The sequence below is a fragment of the Papio anubis genome, chromosome 16 (assembly GCF_008728515.1).
Source record: "Papio anubis isolate 15944 chromosome 16, Panubis1.0, whole genome shotgun sequence".
In the NCBI taxonomy this organism is placed as follows: Eukaryota; Metazoa; Chordata; class Mammalia; order Primates; family Cercopithecidae; genus Papio; species Papio anubis.
Genome location: NC_044991.1, coordinates 11,014,701 through 11,033,850, shown reverse-complemented (window position 1 = coordinate 11,033,850; position 19,150 = coordinate 11,014,701). Strand labels below are relative to the sequence as shown.

At 58.3% G+C, this 19,150-nt stretch overlaps 1 protein-coding gene across 3 annotated transcripts in view; it reads left to right on the top strand.

Moving 5' to 3' along the window:
- The window catches only part of CACNA1I (calcium voltage-gated channel subunit alpha1 I), a 121,393-nt gene that overhangs the window by 93,977 nt on the left and 8,266 nt on the right, over positions 1-19,150 (top strand). For all 3 annotated transcript variants that reach the window (XM_031656286.1, XM_031656284.1, XM_031656285.1), the window contains 16 exons: positions 296-419; positions 699-767; positions 1,323-1,507; positions 2,080-2,206; positions 2,463-2,588; positions 5,185-5,274; positions 7,570-7,762; positions 8,321-8,472; positions 9,718-9,827; positions 10,463-10,596; positions 11,471-11,541; positions 14,841-14,919; positions 15,492-15,613; positions 16,577-16,915; positions 17,188-17,334; positions 18,395-18,517. In XM_031656286.1, coding sequence (XP_031512146.1) covers positions 296-419; positions 699-767; positions 1,323-1,507; positions 2,080-2,206; positions 2,463-2,588; positions 5,185-5,274; positions 7,570-7,762; positions 8,321-8,472; positions 9,718-9,827; positions 10,463-10,596; positions 11,471-11,541; positions 14,841-14,919; positions 15,492-15,613; positions 16,577-16,915; positions 17,188-17,334; positions 18,395-18,517 — 2,191 coding nt within the window. The remainder of the gene's footprint in view (positions 1-295; positions 420-698; positions 768-1,322; positions 1,508-2,079; positions 2,207-2,462; positions 2,589-5,184; positions 5,275-7,569; positions 7,763-8,320; positions 8,473-9,717; positions 9,828-10,462; positions 10,597-11,470; positions 11,542-14,840; positions 14,920-15,491; positions 15,614-16,576; positions 16,916-17,187; positions 17,335-18,394; positions 18,518-19,150) is intronic.

Below are 19,150 nucleotides of genomic sequence, written 5' to 3'. Positions count from 1 at the left end.
AGAGGGTACCAGGCAACGTGGTATCCTCCTGAGAGGCTCAGGGATCTGGGCTAAGCCTTGAGTGCCAGGGCAAGGTGGGTGACCTCATGGTGTGCATGTGTGGTCAGAAGAGGTGGCGCCAGGTGGGCACCCTGAGCAGGTGTAGAGTCAGCACCTGCCATGTGGCCAAAGGAGAGGATAGGGGTTGCTTCCTTGAGGCCAGCCTGGTCTGCACTTCTGCCTGGGCCCTCTGCCTTCCTTCTGGCCAGGGTGGGAGGCAGCTGATGCTCAGGCGGCCCCCACCCACCCTGCCCAGGTTCCGGGTCCTGTGTCAGACCATTATTGCCCACAAGCTCTTCGACTACGTTGTCCTGGCCTTCATCTTTCTCAACTGCATCACTATCGCCTTGGAGCGGCCTCAGATTGAGGCTGGCAGCACTGTGAGTGGCTGTAGCCTTTGGGCAGGGCAGGGGCCAGGCCAAGGGACAGCTTGCCAGGGCTGAGGGGGGGCAGGGAGACCTCCCACCATGGGGGAGGCGGGACAGGGAGTTTGCCCTTGGGGGAGGTGGAACTGGGAGTTTGCCTTTGGAGCGGGGAAAGCCTCTGTGAACTGAGAAGTGGCAGCCTCTTCTCTACCCACCTTGGCCAAAGCAGATGCTGGCCAGGGGCCAGGCAGCTCTGGGAGCCCCTGGGCCCATGGTATCTCCCGATGCTTTCAGGAACGCATCTTTCTCACCGTGTCCAACTACATCTTTACGGCCATCTTCGTGGGCGAGATGACACTGAAGGTAGCTCCCAGCTTCACCCGGGGCCCCTGACCCTGGGTCAGCCCCTGCCTCAGCTTGTCACTCGCCTGCCATCGGCCTCATTCCACTCGTAGCCCCATAGCCCACCCCTCTGGGTACCAGCCCCTGGGCTGGGCTCCCGCGACCCAGAAGGGGTCAGCCTTGTCCCCATTCACAGGAGTCACAACCCCGCCAGACGGGTGCAGGGAACACTGAGTGTGATGGAGGCACCTGCTGAAGGTGTGGGGCGCCGGGGAAGCATCCCGTCTGGGGCGCTTCCCAGGGCGGGCAGTTTTGAATTGGATTTGCCGGAGGCACCGGGAACCTAACGGGGCGGCCTGCTAGGCCCTGCCCCTGCCCCGTCCCCGCCCATCACCCACCCTCAGAGAGCGGCTTAAACCCTCCCCTTCCCTCCAAACCCGCCACTTGCAGGACCCCGCCCCCTCCCCCCGAAGCCGACATGGCCTCGCCCCGCCCCCTCGCGCAGAGCCCGGCTGGCCCCGCCCACCTACCCGCTCCTCCCGCGGCTGCCTGACCCCGGCCCCACCCCTGTCCCAGGTGGTCTCGCTGGGTCTGTACTTTGGCGAGCAGGCGTACCTGCGCAGCAGCTGGAACGTGCTGGACGGCTTTCTTGTCTTCGTGTCCATCATCGACATCGTCGTGTCCCTGGCCTCGGCCGGGGGAGCCAAAATCCTGGGGGTCCTCCGAGTCTTGCGGCTCCTGCGCACCCTACGTCCCCTGCGGTGAGGAACCCTCCCTGGCGGATGGGGGAAGGTGTCATGCACTGTGCAGAGAAGCCACGGGTCGGTGGAATTGGGCCCTCACTCCGCCCTCCCCTCCCGCCCACTCGGTCCTCCAATAGTGAGTGCCAAGCACCCTGAGCTGTTCCTGGGGGAGGGGACTGCAGACCCTGGGGGTGGGGCATGCTGGAAGAGCAGGGCTGAAGCTGGACCCCAGTATTGCTGCCCACTCTGCGTGTCCCTGAGTGGCTCGTTGCCATCTCTGGGCATCAGTCCTAGACCAGGGTGTGGTGTGGACCTGGAGGAGCTGGGCACAGTGAGGGGTGAGGGCAGGTGCCCTGCTGCTGCTGTAGATCTGAGGCCTGGGTGCAGCTTGCCTCCTGCTCTGCCAGTGTCTGGGTTGCCTGGCTGCTTTCTCTGCATTCCTGGCGACTGTCCTCATGCCCCAGGATGTTCAGCCCTGGTGAGCCCTGAGGGCTCATGCCCTGGGATGCTCAGCCCTGGTGACTCTGGGCTGAGTAGGGGCTGCCTCCTGGTCAAGGGATTATGTGTGCCTGGCCTCTCCCTGCCCTCAGTGTCATCAGCCGGGCGCCGGGCCTGAAGCTGGTGGTGGAGACACTCATCTCCTCCCTCAAGCCCATCGGCAACATCGTGCTCATCTGCTGTGCCTTCTTCATCATCTTTGGCATCCTAGGAGTTCAGGTGAGGGGTGCCCAGGCTGGGCAGGGACTGGGCTCTGTGACTGGGGAAAAGGAAGTCTCAGACAGCCAGGGGAGAGACTCCACATTCCAACCTCATGCACCTTGCCCGCTGTGGGCTCCTCCTCCAGGGAGGGAGACAGACATGGGCCCAGATGACTGAGCACAAGACAGGCTGAGTAAATGCAATCGAGAGGCGGGTTCCTCTCTGACTTGCAACCCTCACCCGTGAGAGCACCAACTTTGCCCCCTTTCGCCAGCTCTTCAAGGGCAAGTTCTACCACTGTCTGGGCGTGGACACACGCAACATCACCAACCGCTCGGACTGCATGGCCGCCAACTACCGCTGGGTCCATCACAAATACAACTTCGACAACCTGGGCCAGGTGAGCACCGCCCTCCTAGCCCTGATCAGACCCTCCCCTCTCTTGGATGCCAGTGGCTCTGGGAATCACAGACCTGGCTTCAGTCTTGCACTGCCAGGACTGACACTGACTTCTCCTCTCCAAGCCTCAGTTTCCTCTTCTGCAAAATGGGTAAGGGTAGCACTCACCTCTCAGGTGGGACGAGGCTTAGAGAGTCTGTGTGCAGAGTGCCCAGCAAACGCCTTCACTTAGTAGGTGCTTTGTGAACATTGGTTCTTGGCTCCCACCCCCGACCCAGGGGCCCCTGACAGGAGTTTGAGAATCAAGCAGTCCTGGAGGTGAATCCAGCTCTGCCACTTTCTGTAGGTGTGGCCTCCCTGAGCCTCAGTTTCCTCATCTATGAAATGGAAATGTTACAGCCTGCCAGGCAGGCTGCGGTCCCGGGGTGGTTCCCTCTCCTGTCACCCACCCACTGCTGTCTGCTCTGTCGACAGGCACACCCCTGCCTGGTGTCTGCTTTCCCCTTGGTTTCCTCTCCTGGGGGCCTGCCAGGCATGACCCATCTGGGCAGTGCCCCAGGTGAGACCCCTTGGCTGGCTGCCTCCCCTTCCCTGCTCTCATTTCTCCAGGGCCTGCCCAGGAGGCCAGGTATGTCCACTCGCAGGCGTGCCTTGCCCCAGGGCACACAGGAAGGAGCAGGCTCCAGGCCCTCGTCCCCGCTGGCTGATGGGCAGTCTCCAGCTAGATCCCCCTGGAGGGCTTGCCCCCCAGTGGCACCTCAGAGGGGAGCCACAAGGCCTTGGAGGGGCAGTGAGTGCCCAGGGAAAGGGTGTCGGGAACCGTGACAGTCACTACCCCTGCCCATCTGGAGAAAAGATGTCTTAGGAAGTTGAGGGGGAGCTCGCCAGAGGCCTTTTGTGCCCATGCTCCTGACCCCCTTCACCTATGGGCCCTGCCCCAGTGCCAGCCCCGCCCCTTTGGAGCATTTCTGGGTCTGCCTGGCACCAGGCTCTTCTGGAATCCCTCATGGGGTGTTCTCAGCACTCAGAGCCACCTGGAGGGTTCCGGCCTGGCCTGCAGCCTCTGACTCCTCAGTGGCCCTTACCAGCTGTGTGCCCTCAGACAAGTGCCAGACCCTCTGTTCCAGTGTCCTCATCTGTCAACAGGGACAGTGATGGCAGGTCCTTGGAATGCAGGAGCCTCCTATGCCCTTGGCAGGGGGGCTTCCTCTGCCCTCCCTGCTCCTGGGTGTGAACACTCTCTGGACACCTTCGGCACCGTTCCCACCTGGAAAGAGAAGAGGAGGGGTCTGTGATCTGGATGGTGGGAAGGAGGGGCCAGTGCGGGGCCAGAGACTCATTCCAGAACCGCATGTCCTGGCCCACAGTGGCAGGAGCACAGAGCGGGGTGTGACCACCTCTGCCCTGGGGAGAGGGCTTCCTGAGTAGGATATGTGACCTCCGGGCAGTTTCCGGTGAAATGGAACCCTTTGTGAACCTACTAACTACTGGTGCAAGGATGGCACAGGAGGCTGTGCTCAAGTTCAGTTCAGAGAACCTTTACTGAGCACCTGCTGTATGCAAGGTTCTGCGCTGGGTGCCGGTGCTGCAGAACCAGATGTGACCTCACTGAAGGGACATGAGGATGCTGATCTGCCATCTCTGTGGGAGCCTTGGGTGGCTGTGTTCTGGGGACCACCTCCTTTTCAAAATTTTACAAACCAGGGAGAGGAATTATTGCCATTTTACCGATGAGGAAATGGGCCCAGAGACATCGAGGAACTTGCCTCAAATCACATAGCCAGTGAGTGGCACGGCCTGGGCTCTGACCCAGGGTTCCTGACGCCTCTCATGAGCTCCTGTTTTCAGATGCTAGGGCAAACGTGTCTTACCCCCTGGAGTAAGGATGGCAGGGACCGTCTGGTTGAGCCTCAGTTGGCCCTCCCAGCACACCTGCCAGAAAGGTATTTGTTAGCTCCATTCTGTGGGTGAGGGGACAGGAGTTCATGAATTTTTTTTTTTTTTTTTTTTGAGACGGAGTCTCGCGCTGTGTCACCCAGGCTGGAGTGCAGTGGCGCGATCTCGGCTCACTGCAAGCTCCGCCTCCCAGGTTCACGCCATTCTCCTGCCTCAGCCTCCGAGTAGCTGGGACTACAGGCGCCCGCCACCACGCCCGGCTAGTTTTTTGTATTTTTAGTAGAGACGGGGTTTCACCATGTTAGCCCGGATGGTCTCGATCTCCTGACCTCGTGATCCACCCGCCTCGGCCTCCCAAAGTGCTGGGATTACAGGCTTGAGCCACCGCGCCCGGCCAGGAGTTCATGAATTTTTTTTGCCCAAGATCACACAGCTGGATGATTTCAGAGCTGAGACCAAAACCCAGGACTGTGGGTCCAGCACTTTTTCTTCTGTAACAGCAACTACAAGAGTATGTTGCAGGCACATAGTACGTCCTTAGGAAAGGTTTGTTGGATGAGGGCACAGCTCTGTCACATGGAGAAGACCTCTTTGTCCCTCTGTCTCCCAGGGGCAGAAGAATAGAGAGCTGAGGAAGGGTGGCTGCAGCTGGCATCACTCACACTCCTCACTCCTGCATTCCCCTTCCCCATGTCTCCCAGGCTCTGATGTCCCTCTTTGTCCTGGCATCCAAGGATGGTTGGGTGAACATCATGTACAATGGACTGGATGCTGTCGCTGTGGACCAGCAGGTGGGTGTAGCTGGGACCAGGTCAAGCCTTGATGCTGGGAGGGACATGGTGTCCTTGGGGCCCAGTGGTTTGAATTTGAAACTGGTACCAGCGAGACCTACAGCCCCAGTGTCTCCCCACTGTCAGCACAGCCCACCCCTCACATCCTGGCCTGAATCTTCACCATTAGAGCCACTCCTTGGGTAGCGTAAATCATTGTTACATTTGCTTTGGCAAATCCCCCCTGCTCTGTGTGGAGAGGCATCTGAGCTGCTCCTGCCTGGAGGGGCACAGACCCTGGTGGGTAGAAAACCAAGTGCAGGCAGAGAAGAGGGGCTGAGCCAGCTGGCAGAGGAACAGAGAGGGTGAGAGTGTGATGTGTTCAGGGAACTGGGAGTTGGGGGCTAGGAGTAGAAAATGAGAGGCAGGAGATGGGGAGAGGAGGCAGGTAGGGCTAGGTGGTCTGCAAGCCCCCGAGTGTGCAATGACAAGGGGCAAAAGTTTATTCTGAGGGCAGAGAGAGCCAGTGAGGGGCTAACAGCAAGAGTGGTGTCCCTGCTTGTTAGGTCTGCTTGTCAGTGCAGCCTCCTGAGGGCTGCTGAGTGAAGATGGATTTGGGAGGGGGATTGGGTGGAGGAGGTCAGGGAAGAGACTCAGCCTTGGCTTCCGAGACCCCTGGGGAGCAGGGGTCCCTCTGGGTCTAGGTAGGGACTTTAGGCAAGATGTGTGGCTGACCAAGGTTGGCTGTGTTCAGACTGAGGGAGTCACTGGGAGAAGAAACAGAAAGATTCTCTAGCTCAAGACAGGGCCCACTCAGTGGTAGAGGCAGGGCTGTGTGCAACTCCCAGGTTGGTAATGGACCCCTGGCTCTTGGCTTCATGGGTCCCACCCAGTAAGACTCTGGAGCTGGATGTGGGGGTGGCGGTATTGGGTGGGAGGAATGAGAATGCTTGGCTGCATCTTCCTCTATTTCCTTGTCTGCTCTGTCTCCTCACCCCTGCCAGTGCACGCATGCACATGCATACATGGATTCCACCAAGGAATCTGTGCATCCAAGTTTTCCTCTCTGCTGGCCACCTTGTTTTCTGCCTTATTTCTGGATGGGTGAAAAAGTGGATGGATGGAGGTATCGATGGAGGGGTGGCTGGCTGGCTGGGTGGGAGAATGGGTGGGTGGTGAATAGGTGGATTGATGGATGGATGGATGGATGGATGGATGGATACATGGGTGAGTGGATGGGTAGGTGAATGGATGGGCGAATGGGTGGGTGAGTGGATGGGTGGATGGATGGATGGGTAGGTCGATGGGTCGATGGGTGCATGGGTGAGTGAGTGGATGAATGGGTGAGTGGATGGGTCGATGGATGGATGGGTGGGTGAATGGATGAATGAATGGGTGGATGGGTAGATGGATGGCTGGGTGGATGGATGGATGGGTGAGTGAGTGAATGAATGGGTGAGTGGATGGGTGGATGGGTGAATGGATGGATGGATAGATTGATGGATGAGTGGGTGGATGGATGGGTGGATGCATGGATGGATGGGTGGGTGGATGAATGGGTGGATGGGTGGGTGGGTGGATGGGTGGGTGGATGGATGGATGGGTAGATAGATGAATGGCTGGCTGGCTGGTTGGCTGGTGGGTGGATGGATGGGTGGATGCATGGATGGGTGAATGGATGGATGGGTGGGTGGATGGGTGGGTGTGAATGGGTGGGTGGGTGGATGGATGGGTGGATGGATGGATGGGTAGATAGATGAATGGCTGGCTGGCTGGTTGGCTGGTGGGTGGATGGATGGGTGGATGCATGGATGGGTGAATGGGTGGATGGGTGGGTGGATGGATGGATGGGTAGATAGATGAATGGGTAGCTGGCTGGCTGGTGGGTAGATGGATGGGTGGATGCATGGATGGGAAAGTGGGTGGATGGATGGGTGGATAGATGGGTGGGTGGATGGATGGATGAGTGGATGGGTGGTGGATGGATGGGTGAGTGAGTGGAAGGAAAGGTAGATGGATGGATGCATGCATGCATAGGTGAATGAATGGATAGGTGAATGAGAGGAAGAAGACAGACGTTTCCAGGAGGCAGCCGCTAAGCAGAGAGGGAGAGGTGGCTTTCTTGGCTGAGGACCATATTGTGTCATGCTCAGGGTATTTACTTCTTACCTGCTGCCTCATTTAGACCTCACAGCTGCCTTCCTGGAGGCAGGCTCAACACATCCCCACTCCATGGAGGCTCAGCCAGGTTGGGCACTTCCCCATGGCCCTGTAGGGCCTGATCAGCCTCCTCAGCCCTCTCTGACTCCCCTGCAGCCTGTGACCAACCACAACCCCTGGATGCTGCTGTACTTCATCTCCTTCCTGCTCATCGTCAGCTTCTTCGTGCTCAACATGTTTGTGGGTGTCGTGGTGGAGAACTTCCACAAGTGCCGGCAGCACCAGGAGGCTGAAGAGGCACGGCGGCGGGAGGAGAAGCGGCTGCGGCGCCTGGAGAAGAAGCGCCGGAGTGAGTGGGTGCCTGTGGAGGGTGTGGGCCACCCAGCTCTAGGCCCCTCTGCCTGGACCTGACCCCAGCATCCTGAGCCTTTGGAGCTGGAAGGAAACAAATGATACAGCCCCTGTGTCCAGGGCTCAGTCACTTCTCCCAGCATCTTTCTGTCCAGGGGATCTGAGCTCCATCAGTGTCCAATGGCTGACACCACTGCCAACCTGAGTGAGGCTGTTGGGGGTTCAGTCCACGCATAGGGCAAAGGCAGAGCCTGGGCTCCCTGGGCCATGGGAAACCTGCCCTCCCTGCAGGCAGGCCCAGAGCTCCTGCCACAAGCTCATTTGGGGTAGATGGAGAGAATGAATGTCCTGCCTTCTTTGTCACCCTTCCCCACAGTTTCTGTCATGGTGCTTTGGCTGGGTGGAGATCTAACACTGATTCCAGGGCCTGGGGTGGATCAACATCTTCCTCCTTGCCCCCCCCCTTTCCTCCACATTTCTGTCCTTTGTGCTCTGTGCCCTTTCCCTTGACCCCAACCCTCTGTGGTCTGTGCCACTCCCCCTGCACCACCTGCAGAGGCCCAGCGGCTGCCCTACTATGCCACCTATTGTCACACCCGACTACTCATCCACTCTATGTGCACCAGCCACTACCTGGACATCTTCATCACCTTCATCATCTGCCTCAACGTGGTCACCATGTCCCTGGAGCACTACAATCAGCCCACGGTGAGCCCTGGTCTGCCTCCCAGCCCAAGGTTACAAGGTGAGGGTGGGGTCCTGCTGAGACCCCACCCCAGGGATAGGGTAGGGAAGGGGTTAGCTGATAGCAGGATGTGAGCAGCCCCTACATGCTGGGCTCTATGCTGGGCACTGCAATGGGAGGAGGTGCCGGACAAGCTTGCCCTCAGGAAGCTCAGGGTCTGGAAGGGAAGGGTCAGAGGGAAGGTGGGTCAGGGAGGCAACATTTGGTCCGTGGTTTGCACATGGGTGGCAATGACTGTGGTGTGTTAAATATTGACTCTTTGCAAGGCACACTACATGTATGAACTCTTTAATCCTCATAGCAATCCTAAGGCTGGCAGGGGGAATCATTTGTCCAGATTTTATAGGTGAGGAACCTGAGGCTGAGAGAGCTTAAATATGCTGCCAAAATTACTCAGCCATAGGTAGTGGAACCAGGTCTGGAACTTAGATTTGCATTCAAAGCCTACCATGTAGCCTCCATTACTACCTGGGCATATGGAGACTATGCAAAGGGTGGAAGGACCATTTCAGGCAAACACTGGTGGTGGATGAGGATGACCATTTCCCAGCTTGTTGCAGACCGGGTATGTGAGGGGCATGTGAGAAGCAAGTCCATTCTAAAAACCCTTTTGGAGTTGGAGGGGAAGAAGAGGGAAGCAGAGCTTCCAGGTGTGGAATTAATACCTTATTGCAAATGATGGGAGAGGAATATTATGAATGCAGGAAAAAGAAAGATAACCATTGGCAAAATGAAACAATAATTATAGAACTTCCAAATTAACAGGAAAAAAATGGAAGAATAATGGTTTACATTTACCAAGTATTGTTCTGTGTCCAGCACTGAATTATTAGCTCATTTAATTTTCATAGCAGCTTTCTAAGATGAAATGACTTACTCAAGATCATATGGTGAATTTGGAGTGAGCACTAAGCCAGGATTCAAATGTAGGCAGTCTGGCTCCGTAGCTCTTCATTAATACCCTATATTGCCTTCAAAGGTACCAACTGGACCAGATACACACAAATAGGAAAAAGGAAACAGAAGGAATAAAAACATAAAATAAATAGCACACATTAAGATGGAAAGAATAAAAGCAGCATATAAATAATTACGCTAAAAGTAAATGTACTAAATTCTCTCCTTAAAAGGCAGAGACTTTCTGAGTGGAGGAAGGTTCTGGCACTGGTCATGTGCCCTGGATCATGCTTCTCTTTGTTCCCCCATAGTCCCTGGAGACAGCCCTCAAGTACTGCAACTATATGTTCACCACTGTGTTTGTGCTGGAGGCTGTGCTGAAGCTGGTGGCATTTGGTCTGAGGCGCTTCTTCAAGGACCGGTGAGTGGCCAGGCTGGGTTAGGGCAGTAATAGGGTAGACTGCAGGATGAGGAAGCAGTCCTGACCCTTAGGGAAGTCTGGAGCAGCCTGAAGAGGGGAACCAGTAAGCATCTAGGCACTGATGGACAGGCGTCCCAGCTGCTGCTTATAGCTCTGAACAAGAAATGATTATGGCATCATCTGATGGGTGCAGGGTATTCTACTTGGCCCTTCTCGGTTCATCTTTGGTAGGTTGTTTCTACCCTATAGGCAGAGCAGGGTCTGCCTCATGCTAATACTCCTTTTTGAAGGGAAGAGTGAGGCTCAAAGAAGTTGGTGGATTAGCCTAAGGCCAGACAGAGGGAGCAGCCAGCTCAAGGTTAGACCTGGAAGTCACAGTCCATGCCTCCTCTCCTGCAGGAGGCCAGAGATGTTTATTCTGATCAGCCCCTTGCTTGAGGAAGTGATGGCTATGGGGAGCAGAGACAGGCCTGGACCCAGTGGCGTTAGGAGGCGCTAGTAAGGGAAGGCAGCCACACAGCCCAATGGGCCACAATAGAAGGTTGAGGACTTGGGAGGCTCCCCTACTAAGATGTGTCTGAACCAGAGGGATCCTCCTCATGCCCGCTCCTACCCTCCCATGCACGGCTGAGCAGATGGAACCAGCTGGACCTGGCCATTGTGCTACTGTCAGTCATGGGCATCACACTGGAGGAGATAGAGATTAATGCGGCCCTGCCCATCAACCCCACCATCATCCGCATCATGAGGGTTCTGCGCATCGCCCGAGGTGAGGGGCAAGGGGTGGGACAGGGAACGGGGGCAAACAGGGGCAGGATGAGACTCCTCATTGCCTGATGAGAGCACACAGGAGTGGGGTGGGGAGAGGTGGGGGCAGGAGTTCGTGGGCATGGTAGGCTCCTTGCTGAGCAGGGGTGAGCAGGAGCCGGGAGGCACACAGCCAGCACACACGCATGCACCCTCTGTGTGCACACACCTCCCCCAGCACACAGACAGCTTGGCATAGCACACATGGATACACACTCCCACTTCCTTATAACGTCATGACCCATGGGGTCCAGTCTCAGAGTGTGATGCAAGGAACCCAGTCCAACTGGGAAGATGCGCAACACCTCCAGGCCCTCACTGGCGTTTCTCAAACACAGTGACTGGGACGTACGGTCTTCAGAGACCCTTCTCCTCCCCTCAAGGTAGTTCCCACACTTAAAAGCCTCCTGCCTCAGGGCGAGCCCAGGTGCCTCTTGCTCTTCTGCCTGCCAGAAACTCAGCGAGTGATGCCAGAGTCCTCTTTATCGAGAGGGGAAGGGAAGAGATGTGGCCACTCACGCTGGTCCTTTGTGCCTGTGACAGTTCATGGCACACTCATTCACACGCTTCATAGACCTCAGTCCCCATGAGAATGCCCCATCCTCGGGGGCTGTTTTACAGTGACGCCCACGCCTTGTGTCCACATGTTTTTGTGCATGCCCCACTCACCCTGTGGCTGCACCCGCATTCTTGTAATGTGGCGTCTGAGAGCCGGACTCTGCTTGCACGTGCCTTCATGTGCTCTTTTACCGAGTTTACGCACGTGCACACATGCGTGCACATACATGTCCCCACCGGCCCGGGGCTGAGTGGGCGGGGCTGGGTCTCGCCCACAGTGCTGAAGCTGTTGAAGATGGCCACAGGGATGCGGGCCCTGCTGGACACGGTGGTGCAAGCTTTGCCCCAGGTAAGAGCCACTCTTTCTGGCAGCCCTACTAGGGGTCATTGGTGTCAGGCTGGATCCTGGGGCATGAAGGCCCTGATATTCCTTCTCACATCTGCCAGAGCCAGGGCAGATGCTGTCTCTGGGGATGCATTTTGAGCCGAGGGCTGACAGGCAGAAAGGGTCCCTTTCTGCCTGTTTTTTCCGGCTTCACCACATGGTTGCCAGCGACACTCTGTGTCCAGCCCTGCGCATGCACTCAGGGTCCACATCGTGCCCTTGATTGCCCCAGGCTGGTGGAGGGAGATGGATACTTCAGGGAGATGTGGGGAGGGACCTCCAGCATGCTCCAGGGAGAGAAGACTGCCAGACACTCCCTGGGGAGATCAGGGAAGGCAGCCTAGAAAAGGGGACCTTTGAGCTTGACTTCCAAGGGTGGCTTGGCAGAAGAAGGTGGCAGTGTGGATGGGGAAGTTCCGAGATGGCATTCCAGGAGGGGCAGCATGAGACACTGACCCAGGTGGGGATCTCAGAAGTTAGGGAAGTTACTTTACCCCCACCCCGTGGTTAGTGAAAAGGGAGATGTGATCAGGGCCACAGAGGGCATCTTTTTCATCCTCCTGGGAATTCTGCAATCCCAGTCCTTCCCTCCCTTGCTGTCTGGACTGCTTGAGGCTCTTCTTCCCCCTCCCCTAAGGGTGGCCTCTGCTGTGATGACCCTCAGGCACATTTATTTATTCATTATGATTCATCGAGTCATCAGGAACTTTAGACACCTTAAAATACAAGGCACAGATACTGTACAGTAAAAATGAGGATACAAGATTAATGGCCCAGGGAAGGTGGAAGCAGAGCTAATTCTTTCGGAGAGTGGGGCTAAGGACATGGGTGAGTTCTGTTCCTGAGTTTGGTGTGAGCTTCCCAGCAGCCTCGGTATAAAGGGAAAGTGGCATGGTCTGGATGGAAAGCAAGGGCATTCATTCAGAGACGTGGTTTTTCCTAACACTAAATTCCTTCAGGGGACTTTGTCCCATGGGAGATGGGAGTGATGCTGGGCTGCAGGCTGTGCAGACAAGAAGTAGATTGGAACCCCGACTTGGGCCATAATGCCTGAGAGCAAAGTCTGGGCCCTGGGCATGCAACTTAGCTTTTCGTGCCTCAGTTTCTTTGCCTGTGAAATGAGGATGGTGGTGAAGCATCGCTCCCTCAAGTGCTTATTTCAAAGGGCAGCGGTGAAGTTTCAGATGGTTAAAGCTTATGAAGCACTTCAGAAGCCTGGTTCATGGGAAGTGCCTTGTAAGAGGCTGCTAGGGATGGGGATGGCAGGTGTGTGGCTTGGCCTCCCTGGCCTCCTTGCTCCCACTCCCCTCCCCATGCTCTGAGCCCTGGGCAGTCCTATCATGACTCCCAAATCCAGCGCGGAGCTGGCATGGGGCACGGCATATGGAGATGTTCAGGACCTCCCAGCCTCCAGCAGGAGACCCATGGTAGTCATTACAAGTGCATCAGCACTTTAGACGCAGCATGTGCCGAGTGCTGCTGGCCATGAAATGGTGCTGACCCCTCAAAATCCATTTGCTGTTGCTCATGCTGTTGCATGGACATTGTCCATTTCCTCGATTCTATGTAAAGTGCTCGGAAAATGAAACTTCAGCCTCTCCCCACCAGGCTCTGCCCCAAGAAGAGGGAGGAGGCATCAGAGAAGGCTTCTCAGGGGAGGTAACCCATGGACTGGGCTTTGAGGGGTGGGGAGGAGGCATTTTCCAAGCAAAGGCAGAGGGTCCTTCCTGCAGAGGGAAAATAATATGCCAGGGCACTGTGGGGCTGTTTTCTGTGTGGCTGGAGTGTGTGGGGTTGGAAGATCAGGCTGGGAGGGGGTCCCTGGGGGCCAGGTCACAACACACCTTCAATGCCAGGGAAGCAAAATCGGGCTTTATCTTGCAGGCAGTGGGTGCCACAGGAGGGTTCTAGACAAGGGAGGTTGCAGCCAGAGCTGCTTTTGAGAAGGTGGCTCTGGCGGCTGGGAGGAGAGTGGATTGGAGGAAGACGCTGGAGGCAGGGAAGCTGGTGAGGAGGCTGCCGCAACCCTACCGGCTCTGAGATGCTGACAGTGGGGAGGGGACGGAGAAAAGCTGAAGGCAATCCTGGTTAAGAGACGCTGCCAGCCCCGGCCTGCGCAGAGCACAAAGCTGATTTCCTAGGGCCTCGACCCCGCCAGATCCTTCTCAGCGGTTAGGGCTTTACAGTTTGCCTCACAGGCGCTCAGTAAGTGCTTGTTTTATTAATGAAGGGAACATCATTTAATTAGCCACTAGCAGTGCAGAACGGCTGGCCAGGAAACCCTTCTTTGGAGTGGAGAGGAGAAACTTGAGGAGTGGTGATTAACGGGGTTTACTTTTCAGCAGTTAATGTGAACGTCTTCTGATTCTCTTCACGCAGGCCTTCTGAGGGTTCTAAGAGAGATTTCATTTCTAGGGCAAGAATGTGGTTGAGCCTTATCTTATCCATAGCATGAGTTAAAGGTGGTCTCCAGTGCATGGATAGATTTGACCTAGGTCTGGAATCTGGGACGCTTTCTCCCACAGGAGCTGTGGGACGGGGGTGGCTGGGTTTGCAGAGCCTTCTGGGGTCCACGGGCCTGCGTGATTCCTGCCTTCCCTCCTCTCTATGGCCGGGCCTCGTGCTGGCCGGAGGAGGCAAATCTGACCTCATGCAGCTGTGTTCCTGTTCTTGAAGATTTCCCAGACCAGCAGATGATAGTGACAGGGACAAGTGCGTTTTGGTGGTTTCGTAGAGGAGCTAATGTTAGTGTTGAGACTTCCTGCCCTCTCCCTTCCCTTCATTCATCCATCCATTCAACCTTGGTAGCCACACAAGGTGTGTAGCACAGGTTGTGTGCACAGATCCTGGGGCCAGCCTGCTGGGTCTGGACCCCTGTCCTACCAGTTACTAGCTGTGTGCTTCTGGACAAGTGATGTCGCCTCTCAGTCTGTCTCCTTCTTCATCTGAAGAATGGGGATAAAAGATAGTTCATGGATTATTGTGAGGAGGAAGTGAGCTCATTAACCTCAAGTGCTGGAAACAGGGCGGCTTGTGGTAAAGGCGGCACAAGTGTTTTCTTGTTATTCTGAGCCCTGTGCTGGAACCAGCCTGCCCTCCAGGTCCTGTGGGGTGGCAGACGTGGACACACAGCCTGGGGGAATGTTACAGCTGCTCTGACCCTCAGGCTGCCCACCCCCACCGCCCCAGCCTCCACCCTTCCCAGGCCTGGTGCGCCCTCACCCATTCCCCAGTCCCACCCGGCCTCACCTGTCTTCCCGCAGGTGGGCAACCTGGGCCTCCTCTTCATGCTGCTCTTCTTCATCTATGCTGCCCTTGGGGTGGAGCTCTTCGGGAAGCTGGGTGAGTGACTCCCAGAGCAGGCCTGTGGTGGGGTGCAGCGGGGCTGCAGGATGACTTGGTGGAGCAGGGAACCCCAGCCCATCACATCAGGGTCTTTGTATTGAGGAGATGCCTACAGCAGGGCCCCCACCTGTCTGGTCTCCCAGGGAACCTGCCCTCCCTACCCCTGTAGTGGTTGCCTGTCTTGTGTTGGTGCCTGTCTTGAGCCAGCACCGCCCCAGCAAATGGAGAGGCCAGGGTGGGGGCAGAGGGCAACAGAGCACTTGCTGAGCTCTGCCCTGCACCGGGATGGCTCTGGAAAGCAGGATTCCCTGACGGGCTGGCCCTCACCCCATTTCATCCTCTTTCTCAGAAACCCATTCTTTGGTCGGGGACAGAACTAGACTCACCCAAACCTGAGCCCCAGCTCATGCGCCATCTCCCCGAGCCTCAGTTTATCTGTGGGCTGGGCACAGTCTGCACGCCCCTCCTAGAGTGTGATGAGGGTTGAGGCAAGGTGGGAGGCACTGGGTCAGGGTGAGCCCCGCAGGTGCTTTGCCATCGGGCAGGGCTGACCTCCTCCCCGCTTCCAGTCTGCAACGATGAGAACCCATGCGAGGGCATGAGCCGGCATGCCACCTTCGAGAACTTCGGCATGGCCTTCCTCACGCTCTTCCAGGTCTCCACGGGTGACAACTGGAACGGGATCATGAAGGTACTCCCGGGTGGGCTGGGGTGGAGAAATCAGCCAGATGCTGGGACAGTGAGGATGCTGGTCCTGCTCAGGGCTCTGCCCACCCAGGGCCCCACCGCACAAGGGAGGGGCATGCAGGGCACGGAGGAATGGAGGGGCCTGCCCGGGACCAGCAGAGCCATAACAGGCCCCTTGTCTACCACTGTCCCATCCCCCAGTGTTGCCTAAGATTGGGGCTCAGATTCTAGGGGAGACAACTCCACCCGGTTCCAGGGGGTATCTGGGGCCCAGGCAGGCCCGAAGGCCAGCGCCAGGCCCCCTAGTGACTGCCGCACTGACCAGGTCACCCGGCAGAGGCTCCCTAGACTGGGCTGCAACCTGGGCTGGGCTGGGAAGGGCAGGGAGGGGCTCCCGGAGGACAGGGGTGAGGCCTCGGTTCCGGGGCCCTAAGGTGGAGAGGGCAGTGATAGGCCTGTTCTGCCTCTCACCCCCACCCTGCAGAGCCCCCAGTCCCCCAGCAAGGGGGCAGGAAGCCGGGGGCTAGGAGAGGTGGCCACTCTCCTCGGCCCAGGGCGGGAAGGTGGTGGAGTCTTCTTGGGCTTTGTGGGTGGGGATGGAGCTGAAAAACCAGAAAGGAAGGACGGGGAGGCCCTGGTCCCGAATGCACCCTACTCCCCAGATGCCCCTGAAGGAAGCCCCAGATGCCCCTTCTCAGGCCTGACTGTGTCCCAGGGAAGCAGGCCAGCTGTGGGGAGGGTGACGTGGGCGGGAGCAAGAGAGGAGGAGAGGGTGCTGGGCCATCGTCTGTCCATGCGGGGACTTAGCTGAAGCTGAGGCAGGCAGATGCCGCCACAAGGCAGAGTGGGGCAGGGCAGCCAGGGCCATCTCGGGGGTTGAATCTCGGTCTTGCTGCCTCCGTGCGTGGCCCTGGGCTGGCCTCTGCCTCCAGCAGCCCTCGTCCTCTCCGCCCTCCCCACCACACAGGACACGCTGCGGGACTGCACCCATGATGAGCGCAGCTGCCTGAGCAGCCTGCAGTTTGTGTCGCCACTGTACTTCGTGAGCTTCGTGCTCACCGCGCAGTTCGTGCTCATCAACGTGGTGGTGGCTGTGCTCATGAAGCACCTGGACGACAGCAATAAGGAGGCGCAGGAGGACGCCGAGATGGATGCCGAGCTCGAGCTGGAGATGGCCCACGGCCTGGGCCCCAGCCCGAGGCTGCCTGCCGGCTCCCCGGGCGCCCCTGGCCGAGGGCCGGGAGGGGCGGGCGGCGGGGGCGACGCCGAGGGCGGCTTGTGCCGGCGCTGCTACTCGCCTGCCCAGGTGGGCAGGGGCTGGAGCGGCGCGAGGGTCGCCAGAGGGGGGGCACTGCAGGGCTAGATGGGCAGCGGGGCCAGGGAGGCCTTGCACAGAGACCTCTTTCTGGGCCCCACCCTGCTCAGCTCCATAGAAGGGGTGACCCTGTGATGAGGGGGTCGGTCCCAGGCCATGGGCGCAGAGAACCAACCGGGAGGGCAGCTGTGTCCTGCCCACCCCGCAGCCCCGGGACCCGGCTGATAATCCCGCCTGTCCCCACCCCGTCCCCGTCCGCCTAGGAGAACCTGTGGCTGGACAGCGTCTCTTTAATCATCAAGGACTCCTTGGAGGGGGAGCTGACCATCATCGACAACCTCTCGGGCTCCATCTTCCACCACTACTCCTCACCCGCCGGCTGCAAGAAATGTCACCACGACAAGCAAGAGGTAATGGCAGCCCGGGAGGCCCAGCCCCTTGTGGCAGGGGCAGCACGAAGCCTGGGGGGCCTGCCCGAGGGCAGAGCCTGGCTCTGGGCCGTAGAGACCAGGCTGGGTCAGTGTGGGCACACGTAGCTTCCATGGCCTGGGCAGATTGGCTCCCTGAGCCAGGGCCAGGTGTGGGCCTGTGGTGTGGTGGCCGCAGCTACTGACCCCAGCACCGTGCCGCACACAGTAGGTGCTTGGGTAGGGCAGCTGCCCCACCTTGTGTATTGCAGGTGCCAGGCAGGGAGCCTGTGTGTCACTTGCAGGATAGCTTGCCCTTTCTGTGACATGAAGGGGTCATCTGCCCGCTCTTCCCCCAGGGCATCATCCTGGCACTCAACCTCCTCCAGGTGCCCTGCCCTGGTCTCCAGCTCGGGGCTTAGGCCCACCCAGCTCAGGGGTTCCCATGGGTCCACCTCCAGTGCAGGCGCAGGCAGCCCCCTCCCCTCTCCCCAGCAGTGTGGGCCCCTGAGCTCTCCCTGGGGTGCTCCAGCCCCCAGGGTGGCCCCAGCCTCAGGTGGCTGCAGGGCGGGTCCCCAGGAGCCGTCAGCAGGAGCTGGAAGTCTGGGCTGCCCCACACCCCTGCCCTGTGGTGGCTGCAGATTCTCCAGTGTCTCTGGGCCCCGCAGTGTCCCCTGCCTGTGACACGCTGTGCAGGTTGTCCACACAGGGCCATAGATGAGTCAAGTCCAGCCCAGTCTTGATGGGCACTTGGTGTGGGGGCAAGCAGACAGCTGTGGAGTTCACAGCCCATGGCAACTCACCTGCCCTCAGGCCCAGATAGCAAGATGGGCCACTCAGGGCTGGCTTCCACTGGAGGTGACCGCTGTGTCGCCATTGCATACCGCCCAGGCTGGGCCCCTGCACAGGATGGATACATCATCCGTGCCCAGCAGGTGTCTGGACCTTTCTGACCACTGCTTGGCCTCTCTTCAGAGCCTCAGGCCTGTGGCTGCACGCCCCAGGACCCAGGCCTGCCCATCCCAACGCTGTGGTGACCTGAGGCCACCCCCTCTTCCTGCAGGTGCAGCTGGCTGAGACGGAGGCCTTCTCCCTGAACTCAGACAGGTCCTCGTCCATCCTGCTGGGCGACGACCTGAGCCTTGAGGACCCCACAGCCTGCCCACCTGGCCCCAAAGACAGCAAGGTGAGCTCCCCTGGGGACTCCTGAGCAGGCGGGTCTGTCCTTGAAGCCTGGCCCCTGCCCACCCAGGCAGGAACCCCCTGTCTTTCCAGTCTACCATGTAAACGACACCCACTGTGTGCTAGGCCTTCATCTCCTGTTGGACGGATGAGGGCAGTAGGGCTCAGAGAGGTGGCGTGATTTGCCTGAGGTCACACAGCCACAAGCCCAGCCAGTGATCCAACCTGGCACTCAGCAGCACTGGCTGCTTCTTGTTGCTTTGAGTATTTTTTGGTCCATTCCATGGGGGTCATCCCTGGCTGGCAGGGCTGTGAGGCCGAAGCGAACGGGGGAGTCGTGTCGGGCAAAGCACCTACTCTGTGCAGGCGCTCTGCCCGTGCCGGCTTTGTCCGCCCCACAGCTCTGTGCAGCAGGCATGATTCATCCTCGCTTCACACGTGAGGAGATGGGGCTTCCAAGAAGTGGGGTGATGCTCACATCACACAGCCAGGAATGACAGAGCAGGAAGCCACCCCTGAGGCTGGGCCCCAAACCTCTGCACCCCAGGGGGTCAGTCTGAGGAGGCCTGCAGGCCAGGAAGGGCCCCTTGCTGATCCTGCAGTCTTAGGGGGTGAGACCTCAAGACCGGGGCTCCTG